Genomic DNA, 19396 nt, shown 5'->3' on the forward strand with positions numbered 1-19396 from the left:
TTAACGATACCTCCCCAGGACCTCTAACCACCCAAGTGCCTCCGTTCCTACAAGGGATTGCCCACAAGAGAACTGCAAGGTCACCTGTGTTAACTGTGAATGGGGTTCTAACTTCTCAAATTGAATGAAGAAGGTGCCCTAACTTTCTATCAACCAAGCTTATGCTTGGAGGTAAATTTTAATTATGCAATTCTACTCTAGGATGAGAATGCAAGAGATGAGCCAATTAGAGATGCTTCAATGAGATAACAATGAGAAAATGCTTCAATGACAACAAGATAAGATCACTTATAACCAGTATGTCAAATATCACTTTGTCAATCAAGAAACAAATAGAGAAGCACCTTAATGTTACTCAATGAAACAATTGTGGCAATGATATCAAGATCTCTTTATCACTTATGTGTGCTTATTAGAATTTCTCTTTCACTTATTAGATTACCAAATTAGAGTAAGAGAAAATTACAAGATTGCAAGAGCACAACTACAAGCAATTTAGATGATATTGCTAACAGTGAGATTAGGAAGTGAAACTATGCAATGTGCTTAGATACTCAAGAGAGAGGCAATGATGCAACTAAAGTCTAACTATGCACAATGAGATGCAAAAGTTGAATGCAACTAGAGAGAAGAAACAAGGAGCAGTTAGTAAGCAAACAAGGAATCTTGGTCTTAAGAATTGTCTAAGTTTGCACTTGAAAACATTTAGGAATCTAACTCTAATCTTGTTGATGAATAAAGTTAACTTGAGCATCTAAGATCTAATTGGCATTGTGATACTGGCATAAGAGTATTTTTTGAAGAACTTTAAATTACATCTTGTGTTCATAATCATTGGTGGATAAGTGCTCTAGTTTCTTTGAATTGTTATCACCTTGTGGAATAATCTCTAGCTGAAACTTGCACTTGTATCTTTGAGCATTTATCTTGTTTAAGATTGTTATCTCATCACTATTAAGTACTCTTGTTATAAGATAATTCACATTAATTACTTAAATAACATAAACAAATCTTAACTCAAGATAAACTTCACTCATAATCGTTGCACAAACATCCTAGGACTTAGTTTGCATTAATAATTTTACCTCCAAGCATAAGCTTGGTTGATAGACTCCTAGGGCAACCCTTTTCCAATTAGCTTGAGGGATTCAATTCTTCTTAGTGGTTAACACAGTTACCTTGCAGTCATCGAGCCACAGTCTTTGCAACGCCAATGTAATGTCCCTTCCTAAAATAATTTACCTTAAATTCATTTCCACAATTTTGGAATTTTTAGTGACTATGGGACTCACAAAATTTTGGAGAAAGGCTTAGGAAAAAGAGGAGGCCAAATTCTTTTTGCTAATGGAGTGTGGGGGCCACACGCATGAGTAAAACTCACTTGCCTAGGAGGGAATTCAACTTGCCAAGGAAGGGGGTCGAAAAGCTTGTTGGAGGGACCCACATGGGGAAAGGAAACTCACAAATTATAAATAGAAGAAGCTCAGGCATTTTTTGGGTCTTTTGCAAATCGAACTTTCTATTGTTGCTTGAGCTGCTTAATTGGGTCACACTGTTGTTCAGCACCGAGTTTTCCAAGCAGAGAGCTCACCCTTCTTTCAGTGGACTACGAGTGTCACCCTAGGGAGGTCAAATTGTACCAAGTTGGAGGAGAGTTTGGAGGTATTCGAAGCTATACACATAGTCTCTCACTCAGCCAATGCATATTCCAGGAGGATGCGGGAGGGGATTACGCTTGGCTCATTTTGGTTGTCTTCTGGGTAGTGTTTTCCAGGAGAAATTTGGCATAGGAGCTTCAGGGGAAGATCAACTTAAGTGATGACTTTTGGGGCAGGAGGTTGCTCAATTGAAAGCAGTACGAATTTGTGCATTCGGGGCCCGCGCAATAACCATTTTCTAGGCACACGTGGGAGTTTGAGGGAAGTGTTTTGGAGCTAGGTTTTGCCGGGAGAAATAAGGAGAACTTTGGGGTAGTGAGACTCAGCATTTTGGGAGTGATTGGAGGGCTTTTTCAGGGAGATTGCAGACAAGCTGTATTTCCCAATTGTTGGGGGAGGACGTGGTAATTGGAGCCAAATTTCAGGGGTCAAAACTAGACCAAACCCTTTCTGGGTTTTGGTGGGTTATTTGAGAGGAGCTTGGGGCTAATTTTACAGAATTTTCTGAGCACCGAAGGTGGGGTTTCCAGCAGTATCTTTCCAGCAGACAGTGCAGTTTTCTGGGGCAACATAGGACATCATTAGAGCAACTCGTTCTCTCATCTAGGCTTTCTATTTTATCACCTAGGTCTTGTCAAGCTTGCCATTGAGGCAAGCCCAGGTGCACTCCTTCCACACCATTGTACTCTTGCTCCAATTATTTAATAAAATGGCTCAGTTGGTTGACATTTCTGGAGTTTTTATGGGTGTTCACTAAATTTTCTGAAATTTTGTGTTGCATGTATTGTTTTGCTTTGCATATCATTGTTTTTCCTAATTAGGAACATTACAGTGATTTTGGAGCTTCGATCTTGGCTCAACCGTGGGGGAACTTTCCTATGAACGAGGAGGATAGGCAGAACGTTACTTACCAAAGGCAGAGGTACCAAAGCAGGGAGAGGGAGTTGGAGATTACACCTGATACTAAGGCACATGGGAAGGCAATAGTAGTAGCAAATATGGGGGAGCCAAAGAGTAAGGAGGAAGCAGCATTTGATAGCCTCTTGAAGGCCCTAAATGATTTAGCTAAGGGACAGAAGGAGATGTTGGAGGAGATCAAGCAACAGAATAGGGACAAGAGCATCCATCGTGAGTTCCTATTTGGAGAGACTTCAGGGGCCTCACAACAATATGACCACCCATCACCAGCCACTCACCCACCAGCTTTCAGTGGGCCAACCAGAACCACGCTGCCTACTTTTCTACCATTAGCACCTAGTGAGCAAGGTGGGTCAGATGATCAAATGCCCATGGGAGATTATTTCAGGGAGTGGCAATCCATGGGGGAAGATTTCAAGGCAGCCTTTTCCTTTAGAGATTATTGCCAGCTCAAACAGAATGAGAAGGGCAGGTATAGTGGGGGACCGAGCACACAGAGTTCAGAGTTGCAACATACTATTGGGAGGATGTATTTTCCCACATATGATGGATCTACCAAGTGCACAGCTCGAGCTTGGGTGGAGAAGTTGGATACCTATTTCCAGCTTAATCGAATGACAGAGGTGGAAGCCATCAAAATGGATACCTTGCACTTGGAGGGGGAGGCACACGATTGGTGGTTTCATGGCTTATCCACGGCAGGGCATGTCAACGTGACCTCCTATGAGGACTTCACACGGAGAGTGGTAAAGCATTTTGATAGGAGGGACCTGGAGGCTCACTTCAGGGAGTTGACCCAGCTTAGGCAAACTGGCCACCCAGAGCATTACATATCGGAGTTTTTGAGGGTCTCAGTCATGGTGCCAAATTTGTCCGATGCCAGGAGGGTGTACACATTTATAGAGGGGTTGCTTGAGCCATTGCGTGGACTAGTGAAGTCCCGCAGACCCACTACTTTGCAGGAGGTTGTGACTTGTGCCAGGGATTTGCAAGGGGCAATCCCCAAGACTAGAGCACCCATTCCATCACGGACTCCCTACCCACAGAAGGGGAATGACACTAGGCCCCCACCACAGCGAGCAACCCAAGGGCGTGGGCAGTTAGATGAGGAGACCAGGAGAGACCTCTGGAGGAGGAAACTATGTTTTACTTGTCGGGAGTTGTGGGCACAAGGCCACAGATGCACAGTGGGCAAGGCCCACTACATCGAGGTCTTCTCAAATAGCGATCAGGAGGATGATATGGAATTGGAGATAGGCAAGGGAGACAGCGAGGTTCAGTGAAAGAGGCGACCACCACCACCTGGGGGAGCACCTTTTGCAACATCTAGGGGAGTCCTCGCTTCTTTGCGTGGAATTCCCAAATTTTTTACCCTGAGGATCAGAGGCACAATGTAGGGACAGCATGTCTCAGTCTTGGTAGACAGTGGGGCCACCCACAACTTCATTGATGCCCAGATGGTTCAGAGGCGAGGTATCACTACAAAGGAGTTCGAGGGGTTCTCAGTTTTGGTGTCGAGGGACAGGACTATGCAGTGTACCCAATATGTTCCCGCTTTGATAGTGACCATGGGGAACTACTCGATGACAGATCATTTCTTTGTTGTGGATGTGCCAGATACCAACGTGGTGATGGGTGTCCAGTCGCTCTACTCCCTTGGCCAGGTCACCACTAATTGGAGGAAACTGGAGATGAAGTTCACCATATCGGATGGCAAGCTGGTGGTTCTTTGAGGTATGCATTCATATCCTCCACAGACAATTTCAATGAATAGGATGGAGGCTGACTTGAGGCATGGGGACATTGCATAGGCAGTGGAGCTGAGGATTTCAGAGGTTGAGGGACAGACCAAGCCAACACACCCCGACAGATAGGCCATCTTGGACATACCACCAAGGCAGCCACCTGACAAAGGATTTGAGCACAAGATTGAGCTAGAGCCCGGGGTACAAGCAGTTATCACCACTCCTTATAGGCATCCCAAGGCCTACAAGGATGAGATTAAGCGTGCCATTAAGGAGTTGTTGGCATTGGGGCACATTAGGCCGAGCTCTAGTCCCTTCGCTTCATCAGTTGTTCTGGTGAAGAAGAAGGATGGGACTTTGCGCATGTGCATTGATTATAGAGCACTCAACAAGAAGACTTTGAAGAACCACTACCCCATTCCGTGCATTGATGAGTTGATGGATGAGCTTAGAGGAGCCAAGTACTTCTCTAAGATAGACTTGCGCTCAGGGTACCACCAGATTAGGGTGAGGGATCAGGACATCCCCAAGACGGATTTCAAGTGCCACTATGGGCATTTTGAGTTTTTGGTCATGCCCTTTGGGTTGACCAACGCACTTGCCACTTTTCAGTCGTGCATGAATCATGTATTCCATGGGCAGTTGTGGAAGTTTGTACTGGTGTTCTTCGACGACATTTTGATTTACAGCCAAACGTGGGAGCAGCATTTGCAGCACCTGGAGGTGGTGTTGCGCATTTTAGAGGAGCAACAGTTTCACACCAAGTTGTCTGTGTGAGTTTGGACTGACAAAGATGCTCTACTTGGGGCACATCATTGGCGCAGATGGAGTGAGGGTGCATGAGGAGAAGATCAGGGCCATCCGGGATTGGCCAGAGCCCTGGAATGTGACTGAGTTGAGGGGATTTGTAGGCATATGCACCTATTATAGGAAGTTCGTAAAGGGCTTCTCACAGTTAGCAGCTCCCCTCACAGATCTGACAAAGAAGGGGGCTTTTGCATGGACAGATAGAGCGCAGTCAACATTTGATCGCCTCAAGGAGGTGATGAGTAGTTGCCCAGTTTTGGCACTCCCGAATTTCACTCAATCGTTCACCTTGGAGTGTGATGCATCAGGTGAGGGGGTTGGCGCAGTTTTATCTCAAGAGGGACACCCCATCGCTTTTGAGAGTTGGAAGCTCCTTCCGCATGAGAGGTCATATTCTATTTACGACAAGGAGATGTTGGCCATCATGCATGCATTGGCCAAATTCTAACAGTATCTGGTGGGCAACAGATTTCAGGTGAAGACTAATCACAATAGTGTTTGCCATTTTATGGGGCAGCAGGGCCTCAGTGACAGGCAGCAGAGGTGGGTCAGCAAGGTGTAAGCCTACAACTTTGATATTGAGTATGTTAAGGGCAAACACAATGTTATAGCAGACGCATTATCCAGGAGGCCCGTGACATTTTCACTCATGAGCATTTGCCTTGATTGGAAGGCGTCATTGTTTGTGGAGTACTCCAAAGATCGGCGGGCATGTGAGATTTTGGAGCATACTCACGTTGATGAGTGTTAGAGGGTGATGGCTGACATCATATACTACAAAGGGCTCATATTTTTGGAGTCGGGTTCACAGTTGAGGGAGAAGATTCTCCATGCAGCTCATGACTCTCCACTATCAAGGCACCAGGGGTTCTGGAAGACATATATGACAGTCAGAGAGTGTTTCACATGGAAAGGCCTCAAGGGGGATGTATTGAAATATGTGCAAGAGTGTGAGGCTTGCAAGAGGAATAAGGGGGAGTTGACCCATCCAATTGGGTTGTTGCAGCCACTTCCCATCCCTGAGGGGAAATGGGAGAGTATCTCCATGGATTTTATCACGAGGCTCCCTACAGTGCAGGGCAAAGATTGTATTTATGTGGTGGTGGATCGGTTGACGAAATATGCTCATTTCTTCACCATATTAACACGGTATTCAACATCACAGGTGGCCGAGTTATTCTTCAAGGAGGTCTTTCGCTTGCATGGACTCCCTAAGACCATAGTCAGTGACAGAGACAAATGGTAAATGGGGGTATTCTTGCAGAAAATTTTCAGATTAGTGGGCACTGAGCTCACCCCTAGCACTAGCTACCACCTACAGACAGACTGTCAAACTAAGAGGGTCAACAAATGGTTGGAAGGCTATCCACGAAACTGTGACCGGGCAGCAGAGAGCATGGATTCGGTGGTTGCATTTGGGCGAGTACTAGCACAACACCACCCACAATATTTCCCTTGGTATGTCACCTTTTCGTGCCTTGTATGGTTATGATGCTTTATCTTTTGCTGACATTGTTTTTGGAGACAGTCGGGCCCCAAAGGCCAAAGATTGGATCTAAGAGAGCCAAGATATCCTCAAGGCTCTCAAGGATAAATTATTGACAGCCCAAAATCAGCAGAAGATATATGCGGATAGGCACAGGATTAAGAGACAGTTCGAGGAGGGGGACTTGGTCTTCCTACGGCTACAGCCATATCGCCAGTCTGCATTGAAGCAGAAGGGGGACGAGAAGCTACAGCCACGTTTCTATGGGTTGTACAAGGTGACTAGGAGAGTTGGGGAGGTGACCTATGAGTTGGAGCTTCCACAAGGGAGCAAGATTCATAACGTCCTTCATGTCTCATGCCTGAAGAAGGCGTTGGGGCAGCAGGTGACAGCAGCGACAGAGTTGCCTCCACTCGATGATGAGGGCCATCTGGTTCTGGAATGGGAAGCCATCTTGGAGACCGGGGAGAGGAAGCTGAGGAGTAGAACCATCAAGGAGTACGTAGTACGTTAGAGGAGCTTGCCGGATGAGGATGCCACTTGGGAGGGTGAGCACATACTCGAGCATCCAACATTGAAGTTGCTTGGGGACAAGCAACATTTGGGAGGGGAGGATTGTAATGTCCCTTCCTAAAATAATTTACCTTAAGTTCATTTCCACAATTTTGGCATTTTTGGTGACTATGGGACCCACAAATTTTTGGAGAAAGACTTAGGAAAAAGGGGAGGCCGAAATCTTTTTGCTAGATGCACTTGCCTAGGAGGGAATTCGAATTGCCAAGGAAGGGGGTCGAAAAGCTTGTTGGAGGGACCCACATGGGAAAGGCAACTCACAAATTATAAATAGAAGAAGCTCAGCCATTTTTGGGGTCTTTTGCCAATCGAACTTTCTATTGTTGCTCGCGTTGCTTAGCCGAGTCACACTGTTGTTCAGCATTGAGTTTTCCAAGCAGAGAGCTCACCCATATTTCAGTGGACTACGAGTGTCACCCTAGGGAGGTCAGACTGTACCATGTTGGAGGAGAGTTTGGAGGGATTCAGAGCTATACACACAGTCTCTCACTCAGCCAGTGCATATTCCAGGAGGACGCAGGAGGGGAACATGCTTGGCTCATTTCAACTGTATCCTGGGTGGTGTTTGCTGGGAGAAATTTGGCATAGGAGCTTCAGGGGAAGATCAGGCTAATTGATGAGTTTTGGGGCAGGAGGTTGCTAAATTGAAGGCAGTACGAATTTGTGCATCTAGGGCCTGCGCAGTAGCCATTTTCTAGGCACACTTGGGAGTTTGAGGGGAGTGTTTTGGAGCTGGGTTTTGCCAGGAGAAATAAGGAGAACTTTGGGGTAATGAGACTCAACATTTTAGGAGTGATTGGAGGGATTTTTTAGAGAGTTTGCAAACAGGCCATACTTCCCAACTAGTGGAGGAGGACGTGCTAATTGGGGCTGAATTTCGGGCGCCAAGACTCAGAACTAGACCAAACCCTTTTTGGGTTTTGGTGGGTTATTTGAGAGGAGCTTGGGGCTCATTTTACTGAATTTTCTAAGCACCGAAGGTGGGGCTTCCAACAGTATCTTTCTAGCAGGAAGTGCAATTTTTTGGGGCAGCGTAGGACATCACTGGAGCAACTCATTCTCTCATCCGAGCTTTCTAGTTTATCACCTGGGTCTTGTCAAGCTTGCCATTGAAGCAAGCCCGGGTGCACTTCTTCCACACCATTGTACTCTTGCTCCAATTATTTAATAAAATGGCTCAACTGGTTGACATTTCTGGAGTTGTTATGGGTGTTAACTCAATTTTCTGAAATTGTGTTGCATGTACTATTTTGCTTTGCATATCATTGTTTTTCCTAATTAGGAATATTACAGTCAGAGGCACTGGGTGGGTGGAACATAGAGGGAGGTATCGTTAATCAGACCACTACCTGCTTTCCGTTGGCTTCCATTTCACAAGCTACCTTGAAGACTGTTTCTCAAAACAGTTAAGCGAGAGGTTCAACTTAGACTAGGCATTTAAGCTAAAAATAACTAACATTCTTGCATCACACCTAACTCTTAGCAATTGCATATCATATAGGATAATCTATCATATTAAGCAGCGAATGTCCATCCGGTTACTTGGTTTTAATTTATAATAAGCAAGAAATGTGACTCCATAAGGCACTGGTCTCATACTTAAAATCTAATATAATCATTAATCTTGCTAAATTCTACCGAGTAGCTAGGCCATTCATCTATGTCTCCCAAACAAGTTGGTTCCCAACTTGTTTTCCTTCACCTCATTTCCATAGGGACTACCCCCCACAGCCTGTTGTTGGGAGACAAAAAGAGAAGAGTGGGTGGGGATCAGAGTGACAGCACCCACCCTCAGCGGTTGTTGTAGTGCTTGTACAATCTGGGCAACAACATTTTATTTTGGCACTGTTGCCAAGGATAGATTTTTCCATTCCTAGGGTTTACAACAATTTCTCAATCTTTCAATCTTTTTGTCTTTCTGCATTCCTTGTCTCGTCAACGCCACAACATTTTTGGCACATATCATTCATCATTCCTCATCTTCTCATCACCAAATCTTTTGTTCTCTCATTAATCTTCTCATCTTGTTCATTCACACCATTAGCACCTGGACATTTAGGTTCGTTTCCTGTTTGGGTGGCGACTCCACTTTTTCATCCATTCATAAGAACGTACTCTAGAATAAATCTTGGTGGCTTGGTTAACCCCGCTCCCGACCGTGAAAATGTTCTAAGAGCCCAGTTAAACAAATTACATTCTAGAGATCGTTTAAATTTTCTCGGACAGGAAGCTCTCCTTGATCTCCATTTGCTTTTTGTCAACCATCCTATAACTCAAGCAATGTTTTTAAAACCGGAACCGGTGACCGGACCGGTCCACCTAATGAACCGGTTTACCGACCGGAACCGGTCTAACCGGCACTGGTTTGGTCTAAACAAACCGGTTTTAAAAAAATACATTAAATAATCAATTTTTAATGAAACAAAACTATTTTTAAGATGTAAAACCATGATTCCAAGCCAATAGAGACAAAATATGCAAAGTTTGCTCATTTATATACCATGTAAAGGTGAATACATCAAAATGGCACTGAGTGCAATACATATCATCAACAAAATAGCAAAATACATAACAAATGAGGCTCTAAATGGCCTATAAAGTCCAAAAACATTGTTGCAAGCTATGAGGCCATTGGCCTACTACAAGTCTACAGTATACACATGATCAATCATCAAGTTCATTACCACTACTAGTAGTAGACACAAGATCATCATCAGGAGCTACATAGACATCATCTGGTTTAGATTCTGAGGATGCCTCAGCCTGATCTGCAACCTTAGTATCAATGCCACCAATGACAATAGAAGTGGACCTAATGGAAGCACGAGTTTGTCGACCTGCATGACTAGTGCCTTCCATTGGTTCCTTGCCTTTCCTTGATGCCGCTATTGATCTTGGTTCTGATGCCACCACATAATCTGCTTCATCCCCCGCCAAAGCCATGTCGATATCAAAATCAGCCTCAAACACAGGTTCTTCAGTCTCCTCCACCCATTCTGATGTTGGATCAATATCGTCCAACACAATGGGATCTAGATCAGGAGTTTTTCTTATCATTTGGAGCTCTAATTGCATTTATTGTTTACCCCCAAACCATGAAATCCTGAAAACCATTAAGTCTGCTAAATTTTGAGTGAAATCTAAAATTCTAGTTTCTCCATATGACATCCAATGAGGTCGAAACCACTCTCAAACATCCTGAGTCATTTCATGTTAATGTTAAAAATTTAAGTAAAAGGATGAAAATGAAAATTAAAGGAAATGTCACTTTTACTTTAAGAATTTAACATTACCATTAATTGCCAACATTGTTAGGGTTGAAACACCCTTAGTCCCCCCCCAAAACCCCTCAAACACAGTCAAAAACATGTTTTTTTAACTTTATGGTGGTTGTGCCTAAAACCGGCCGGTTTTGTCCTAAACCGGCCGGTTTTCACCGGTTAGGGCCAAAAATCGGGCAAATGAAGGGTCTGACCGGGTTTTTAGGCCGGTTCGGACCGGCCAGCTAGCTAACCGGCCGGTTTAACCGGTTACCGGTTTTTCTGAGCGGTTTTTAAAACTATGAACTCAAGACATCATGGGTGACTTCTACGGGCCTTGCAACTTCACCAACATTCAGAGATATCTGCATGATTTGCCGAATTAATCCACTATGAGCAAGTTGTCGCTTTTCCAAGGGAACAATGCTATTAATGCTGAAAGTCACATAAAGAAGTTCAACTGCTTTATCCAGAGATACGCTCATGCTACTAATTATAATCATGAAGATGTTCGAATGAAGTTATTTGTGCTTTCTCTAGAAGATGATGCTTTGGATTGGTTTCAAGATAAAGCTAACAATGCCTTCGACTCTTTGAGATCTCTTCTTGATGCATTCAGAGACAAGTATGGAGATAAGAGGGAAGGGAAATATTTGGTTAAGGAATATAACACTATCAAGAAAAAGGAAAATGAAACAGTTGAAGAAATTGACCAAAGATTTAATAAGCTATTAGGGGATATGACTCAAGATTACAAGCCTCCTGACAAGACGATTTTGGAACAATATCTTGAGGCTTACCCTATAGACACGCAATATGAGATAAGACATGCCCATCCCAACACTTTAGCTATTGCCCAAAGCACAGCGGAGGAGTTGGAAAAAGATAAGAAGGCCTCAGGAAAGTCAGAAATTATTGGTTTTTGAAAGAATCCAAGTCAAGTCTAAGGGGAAAGAAGTCAAAGAAGCAGAATTTGTTATGGAGTTAACCCGATTAGTGAAAGAAATGAACATTGCGCATACCAAACAAATGAGTGACATGCGGTCCAGAATGATTCAGATGCTAAACATACAGCATAGAGGTGATAATTACCCATGGCCAAGAAGGAATCCTCCTGCTGAGCAAAGGCCTCCTGATCCTCAAATTAATATGTTCGGGAAAGAGTTTCATCTGCCTTTAGAAAATTGGATGGAAGTTATTGAAAATAGCCGTGATGTTGAAACTCTTAACTTGGGCAGTATTGAGAATGAGAATGAAGATTAGCTTAAGGAGTACAGTTCCCTTTGTGCTTGCAGGGTCAATGGCTGCAATATCATTTGAGCATATACTTCATCTCTCTCAACATCGGCATGCATTGTGGCATTGTGAAGTTGGCAGATTAGTTGAGGAAGGTTTGTATAATTAGGTATATGAGCATCCACTTACTTGTTTGTAGAGGCAACCACCTGTTCACTGTGACCTTGAAGAAAATAGACCACACAGCTCCCAATTGTAGGTAGAGATACAAGGGGCCTGGCATGGTCATGCCACAACTCTGAATTAAGGCTTCTCCTTTCCCCTAAACCCTGTAGCGGTTTTGTTTCAATGTGCCCAGCTATAAAAATCCATGATGCATCAATGGACTCTCTAAGATCACAGGCAGATGTTTTGATATTTGCAAAACATGACAAAACATTGTAGGAAATATTCTCTGCATCCGTCATAGGCACATGCCTGGGGGTTGTCTCCATATTTGTTTTCATGGTGTTGCATGTACCTAAGCTTGAAGGTGACAAGTATCCAAAATGACCATGACCATGAAATATTGGAATGGGGTGCTGCACATCTATTTGTTTCAAGTCTGTCAATTGTGATTTGCCTGAATTGAACAGGGCAGATTCCAGGAGCCCATCAGCCCCAACTGATATCATGAAACTGTCCTGGCACAAATTTCCAACATTAGAAATTTCAACACTTCCAAGAAAAGGGTTCAAGATACATTCTTCTTGACAATCTGATGCCATGTTCCCTTGAAACTGCAGTTGCTCCATCAATGTCTTCCCTGAACCACTGAATGATGGTTGTTGATTATCATGTTTGCTTGCAACTGACAAAGTCATGTTTGCTTGCAAGTGCCCTTTAAAAGGGTATGCATCCTTGGAAGCTGAGTGCAAAATTCTTTTCTCCAAATCCATATCATTTTCACGATCAAGGGTTGCACTAGTTGTGGTAGCTAAAGCTGGCATTCCATCACAACCATCAACCGCAGAATAAGATGCTTCAATCACAGGGCCGACTGACTTCAGATCTTTCATCTTATTGTTGGTAATATTGCAAAGCTCTGGCTGCAGAACAGTTCGTCCATCTAATGACTTCTATGAATCTACAGTCTTAATACTCATAGATTTCAAGGAATCAACCAATAAATATCTCAGTTATATTCATTGCCTTCTTTTTAGGGGGATACAGCCATGTCCATGCTTTTGCCTCTGCTTTAGTTTCTCTTGTACTTTGTTTTGTGGGCTTGGGCTTATCATCAGTGTCGCTTGATTTGTTTTTCTTACAGTTAACCCAAAGATCATCCCATTTCCATATACCTGTTTTCTGTTGTGTGTTCTTATCATCAGGTTCAAGGAATGGATCCCCTTCAATCTCCTTAGATGTTGTAGCCTTTTTGTTAAATTCTTCTAACTTTGTAAGGGCCACTCTGTTCCCTTCTTGCAATCTCTTAATAGTTTCCACTTGCTGCTCTTCTAACTTCCACCAAGACTTTGCAAATTCCTTGCCAAAAATTTCTTCCAATTGTTCCATCTTCAAACACCATCCAGGCTAGCAAGATTTCTACCCTAATACCACTGTAGTGATTTAGGGAAAAAAATCCCTTAGGTTTCTATTTCTAACCAGGGTTTCTTCAATAAATGAGAAAAGATTGCGCAACACTAGTACATACTCATTAATCCCTTTAATAATAAGTATCATTGAATAAAACAGCAGTGAATATCACAACAACAGGATTTATAGCAACACAGTGAGTTAGGGTTGGCTGCCCACATAGCACTAGTTCTACAAAAAATCCACCAGTACACTTGATAGGGTTATTAAATATAACCCGACAATATCGTCGTAATTCACAATTTAATCCTCGCACTATAATTCAACACAAACTCCAATCAGCAACTGATCCCCTACAAATTTCAATTAACTTACAGCACAGTTAATGACTCAGCCATACTAGAGATGCCCTATTGATAATGCAGACCCGGTCTTCTGGTCGTTTGCTGCCCTGATCAGTCTCTTGGTCGTTCGCTACCTGAATTAGTGCGGTAGCTTCCCATACTACTCCGTTGTTACAGAATTCTCCGCTTCTGATACCAGTGACTGTCCTCCTATTGATTTTCTAGTGCAAGCAAGACTAGTACAAATTTTTCAAATTGATAACTACTTCTAATGATACAATTTGACTTCGTTAGAGCATTTCAATCATCAAGTAGTTATACATGAAAAATTTAAACCATCAACAATAAAGCAGTAATAGAGATCACATTAGACAATAAGACGAGACACCAAGAATTTAGGCCAGTGACCAAGGTAAAACCCCAAAAGGGGGAAAACCCTAGGAATCTTTCCCTATGAGAGAGATCAAGTCATCAATGGTACATCAGTCAAAATAACATATCTTTGGTAAGATCATATGGACAGAACTTTGTCCTCTTCCTCAGTCACAGAGATAAGGAGCCACAGAACTTCACTTTACAACAGAGATGAGCCACAAAGAAGCTCGCATACCACAAAGAATAGTGCCACAAGGAAGTTGTTGAACAGTTGGCATTGCCTCGATGCCTAGTGGCAGCGAGTGCGATGGCATTGAAGTCAACAGCCATGGCGGAGATGTGTTGGACAGTTGGCATTGTCTGATGGCTAGTGTGTTGGCATTAATGTCAACCCACTTAGCATTAATGTGTTTGATGTGTCAAGTCAGGGGTGAGTCCCATGGTAGTTGCAGTCTCTTGTAGAGAATCATCATAGTAGCAGGCTTATTGGAGAAGCCATAATATGATGACTATGATGGTTGGGAGACCCAGGCTTTGGAGTCATTTCTGCATCAGGAGATTTGCTCAAATGCTCTTGGAAATGGCATAGATGGATAGTGTTTGGAAAGAGCTTTCCAATGGTATGTGGAAGTCCAGAAATGGCCTCCTGGATTGAAAGTTATTGACAGCCAAAGCCAGAGTTGTAGTGCACGCCCAAAAGCCCAAGACTTTATTTATAAATGTTATGTGATCGTCTTAAGCCAGGGTAGCGAGAACAAACCTCGGAAGCATGGAAGCTAGTTGACAGCCAGCGAGAAAAAATAGAACATAGATTATGTTGTTAAGGTGTAGCTTTGCTTCGTTTTCCAGCTTCAATGATGTAGATCCCAAGCCCTTGACTACATAACTGTTGTTGTCCCCTAGCTCCATTGCATGAGATGATGTAGATCCCAAGCCCTTGACTACATAACTGTTGTTGTCCCCTAGCTCCATTGCATGAGATGATGGTTCCTTCGATAGAGTATGAAGTTGTCCACTTTCTCCCATCACATGTCTTGATGCTCCACTATCAATGATCCATGCATTGCCATCATCAAGAGTGTCTATGAGTGCAGCCAAGAACCCTTTTCTTTTCACTTTCTTAGATAAGTTGTAGATGATCCGTCCAATCCAGCTTCCTGCAATTCTTATAATATTGAATCCCATCTTCAAGTAACTTGCCATAGAGGGAGTAACCTTTTCTTTTAAGCCAACAAAGTGATCTCCAACCTTCTTCGACCTTAGCTCTGATACCATGTTGAGAAATCAATGCTAGTAGGGTTTAGGGTTTCATTCCTCTTTCTTGATAATTACTTGTGAATTATGTTGGCCTCTTTTACTTCTTAATTAGTTTATCTTTCATCAAGCAATTACCAAATTATATGTGTATTAAGATCACAAGAACAAGAAACACAAGATGTAGACGCACAGCGAAGGCAAAACCCCTATAAGCGGAAAACCCAGTCAAAAACTCTTCCTTCAGTAGATTCAATTCAAGATGAGACACTTCCAGACTTCTTAAACCTAGACAAAGACCTCCTCCAACCACCAAGTCAGCCCTTCCCTGCAATAGCTTATCTTGACAAAACACTCCAAGTGACGACTTCCCAGCAGCAGCTTCAGTCCAGAATTTCGGGCCCCCAGTAGCAAAACTTCGACCCCAGCTTCAGAAATTCGGACTTGCAATAGACACAAATTTTCGGCCCCAGCAATTGCCCAGAAAACTTCACACATGTGAGTTTAGAATAGCCCAAAACTTCGATATAAGGTTTCCCAACAAACTTCATCCTTCTCCAACTCCTTTGCTCTCTTTTTCTGCTTCTTTGTCTTGTAGATCGAACTTGTTGAGTGAGTGAATGAAATAGGTCGAAGCCTCTCCTTATATAGTCTTTCTACCAGGTCGAATTGCCCTCATGTAGGCTGACTTCTTGGGAACATGGCCGACTTGGTGTGGAGGTGACAAATTACCTTTTTGACTCAAAAATAATTTTGTTTACATGATACAAAAGCCCAAGAAGGGTCTAATAAAAATGGCAATGACTCAAGACGAAACATAGAAAATACTGACCCAAGCATGTTGGTCAACGCAGGGGTCAAACTACCTCGGTTTTTGTGCCCACAACAGTGGCCTACCCAAACAAAAGTCTCCCTCACAAAATCAAAGTCAAACAGGGTCAACGTTGGTCAAAGTCATCCTCCTGAAATTTCGGTCTCCTTAAATTTCGGCCTCCTGAAATTTCAGTCAACTCTAGTCAACACAGCAGCTAGAAAAGACAGTCTTCCTATCGCACATGTGGAGAGAGAGAGAGAGAGGCCCAGATCCGTACCCAATCAAGATGAGAGAGAGAAAGATGAATGAGATGAGATGCCAAAATGAGGAGGAAGAACCTTGTATTTATATGCAACGTTGAAGGCTGGAGGAGGCTAATTTGATGGCTGGCCGACCTTGACAATTTGTCCATAATCAAAATAAATTCATAACTTCATTTGTACATGTCAGAATGGGATGATCTTTAGATCAATCCTACACCTCTCGGAAAGAGGAATCCAAGAAAAATATCAACTGCCTCATAAGAGCTGTCCAAAGTGATGTTTGGCCCTAGTTGCCAAATTTAACATTTCTGTACCTTATAAAGTGACTAAAATTCACATGACTTCAATAAATCATAAAGTCACACACTAAAAAGGTGTCTCATGTGTTTTCCTGGGCCAAAAGCAAAAGGCACTAGGAAACCCCTCCTTCGTACCATTTTTCTCAACAACTATAATGTTCCCTATGGATTAATTGCCCAAGGGAGGACGCAATAGCCTATCCAACCCCATAGGGTATAGTCATTGTTAAAGGGCAAAACCCAATTATCCAATGTTTGGGGCATCATTGAGTAAATATTGGGGTAGCTGGGGCAAAAAGCCCAAATTGGGGGTTGCACTTGCAACTCCTCACATATGAGAAAACCCCATGGGGAAATCTATAAATAAAGCAGAGTTGGAATCACTTTTCGTATTGCATTGAATTGTCTTTGTTTTCTTTGAGCCCGAGGCTGTGAGGGTTTTAAGACCCTTTCTTCTTGATTAGTTTCAATGGAGGTGATCCCACCCTAGATAATCCCATCTAGTTTCGGTGGAGTTCATCCTACTCTAGCTAGACACGTTTTTTCTCTGTTCTGGCACAAGCATATTCTCTTGGAGCATTTATGATCTGTTCTGGCTAACAAGGGAGCAATTTTCTGTGGACAAACGCTGTTCAGGAGCAGCAAAGGTTATCAAGGGCAGCTAAGCATTGAAGGATGGCAAGTATTGAAAGAGCAGCGAGAAGGTTCTGTGTTGAACCGCAAGGCACAGGCAGCTGCAGCGCCGAAATTTCTGTTCTGATCAGCCCAAATTCTAGGCATTGCTGAGAACAGCAAATCTGGTACAGCAGCATTTTGAGGCAACACGAAGTTTGAGAATTTGGACACCCTGAACAGCAAGTAGCAGGACCAGCGCAAGGACTTACACTGCCGTGGGTGGACACTGGAAACTCAGAGCAAGGGTAATCAAACAGATAAGCAATAGTTAGGCATTTAGTCTAGAAGTCACAGAATTGAGCTAGTCACAGTTACAATATTTGTCTACTGAATTTTGACATTGCACTCAGAAATATACTGGTGGTTTTTTGGTGGAATCAGTTTACTGTAACTTGGGCAATCAGCCCTAATTTGCTGTGGTTTTGCTAAAGAACCATACTACTGTTGGAATCCTTTTATTATTCAATGACACCTACTGTTATATGAATGGGTGAATGTGCATTGCTGTTGTATTATTCTTTTGATTTATTCAACACCCTAGTCAAAATTATAACCTTAAGGACAAAAATTACACTAGGACATTACATGGTCTTCAACAACTGGTCGTGGGACTCATAAGAAACACTACTTCAAAAATTGAACCTGAACCAGAATGGGGAGATAACAATCATTCCTCCTAACCACCCAAGATAAACCCAATAGACAGATATGGTACTTTATCCTTTAATAAAAATACTATGCCGAAGCAAATAATGAGCTAGATGAGTAAATAGATGACTCCTAGTAAGCTTGAGCAATCAAACATCTATATCTCTGGCTTCATTGGCACTGATCAACGGTGAGTGTTTCACAGAATACTGTTTATGTGTTTACGTAGTTCAAACCCCATTAGCAATTTAAATGGTCTATGTTTGCCCGAACAGACAACATGTCTTCGTTTTTAGCTAGCAGTCAAGCCCAGATTTTCAGACTTGGCTGCATCATCTTGTGAAAGATATGTAGGAAAGTGAGCATGCTTAAAGATTGTCACCAACAGATACCGCCCCATGGGTGCCCCAAGTTTGAGTTTCCCTGTTGGTTACATTCTCTATTTGTTGCTACCAGGGTCTATCTTCGTAGACGAAAATATACTTGGGTTTATGTATCTCTCCAGTAGCAATTCACTCCGGAAAAATATTTCCCAATGATTACTTCGAGGGTTCTTCAAGTTCTCCCATGAGACATGCGTGCAAATGCAGGGCTGCACTGTGTCTAGTTTCCAGGGACTGCAAAGGTTTATAGCAGACCAACACATGATCACCCATTCAAACCCCACGAAGTGAAACAAATAAGCTTACCCGTGCTTGTCCGCGAATCAGCTCCCAGAACCGTTCCTCCATTGTAGGTCACCCCGATAATTGTTGTCTGCAATAAGAAGAGTAAGGAAAAGCGACATTAGTATTGTTCTCTAAAAGAAGACGTTTAGAGTTTAAATGAAATGACGCCAAGGGAATTGGAACCGTGGCCAATGAAGAGGTTCGATTATATCTCAGACAACTATAAATCAAAGCTGGTATTTACCCCCAGTGAATGAGGGGCATTGATCCAGTCGATATCCATTGCCTTGGTATTCTATAAACCCCTGTCTTGGCCTCCTGAAACCTGGTTGTGCTCAACGAAACTAAAAAATTCAATGTCTGAAAAAAGAGTGAATCAGGTTTTAAACTAACAAATTCAAATTCAGGTTTTAAAGGTGGCCATTAAATATATTTCAGAGGTATACAATTGTGTCGAGTGACTTGAGGACGAAGTTTTGTTTAAAACAAAAATAAAAAATAAAAAGAATTTAATTGTAACTTAGTTCGGTTGAATTTCATGGAATCATGCGTGATCGAATCTTTTGGATATATGTATATAAAATATTATATTAGGGTCTCCGGTATGCACTAAATATTGTTTCCGTTTTAGTAACAGTTTGTGTTTTTGGAAATAAAGAAATAAGTAAACAGTTTGTTTTTTTGGAAATAAAGAAATATGTGTTGTTTTAGGAATAATTAGCAGGTAATCCCAAGTTACATGATTTCTTTCCAATAATAGCAATGAGTGAGTAATAGTAATAGTAATGGAAAGCTAGA

General features: G+C 42.6%; 1 protein-coding gene across 1 annotated transcript in view; it reads right to left on the reverse strand.

Moving 5' to 3' along the window:
- Positions 1–19057, reverse strand: part of LOC149182313 (proteasome subunit beta type-6-like) — a 207397-nt gene extending 188340 nt beyond the window's left edge. The window contains exons 1-2 of the mRNA XM_089418494.1: positions 18843–19057; positions 18620–18686 (exon numbers count right to left, since the gene is read on the reverse strand). Of these exons, the coding sequence (XP_089274620.1) occupies positions 18620–18686; positions 18843–18881 (106 nt within the window). The 5' untranslated portion in view covers positions 18882–19057. The remainder of the gene's footprint in view (positions 1–18619; positions 18687–18842) is intronic.
- Positions 19058–19396: the final 339 nt, after the last annotated feature.

The sequence above is a fragment of the Pinus tabuliformis genome, chromosome 3_2, assembly GCF_031772625.1.
Source record: "Pinus tabuliformis cultivar Carrire ecotype Pingquan chromosome 3_2, CPIR1, whole genome shotgun sequence".
NCBI classification, from domain to species: Eukaryota; Viridiplantae; Streptophyta; class Pinopsida; order Pinales; family Pinaceae; genus Pinus; species Pinus tabuliformis.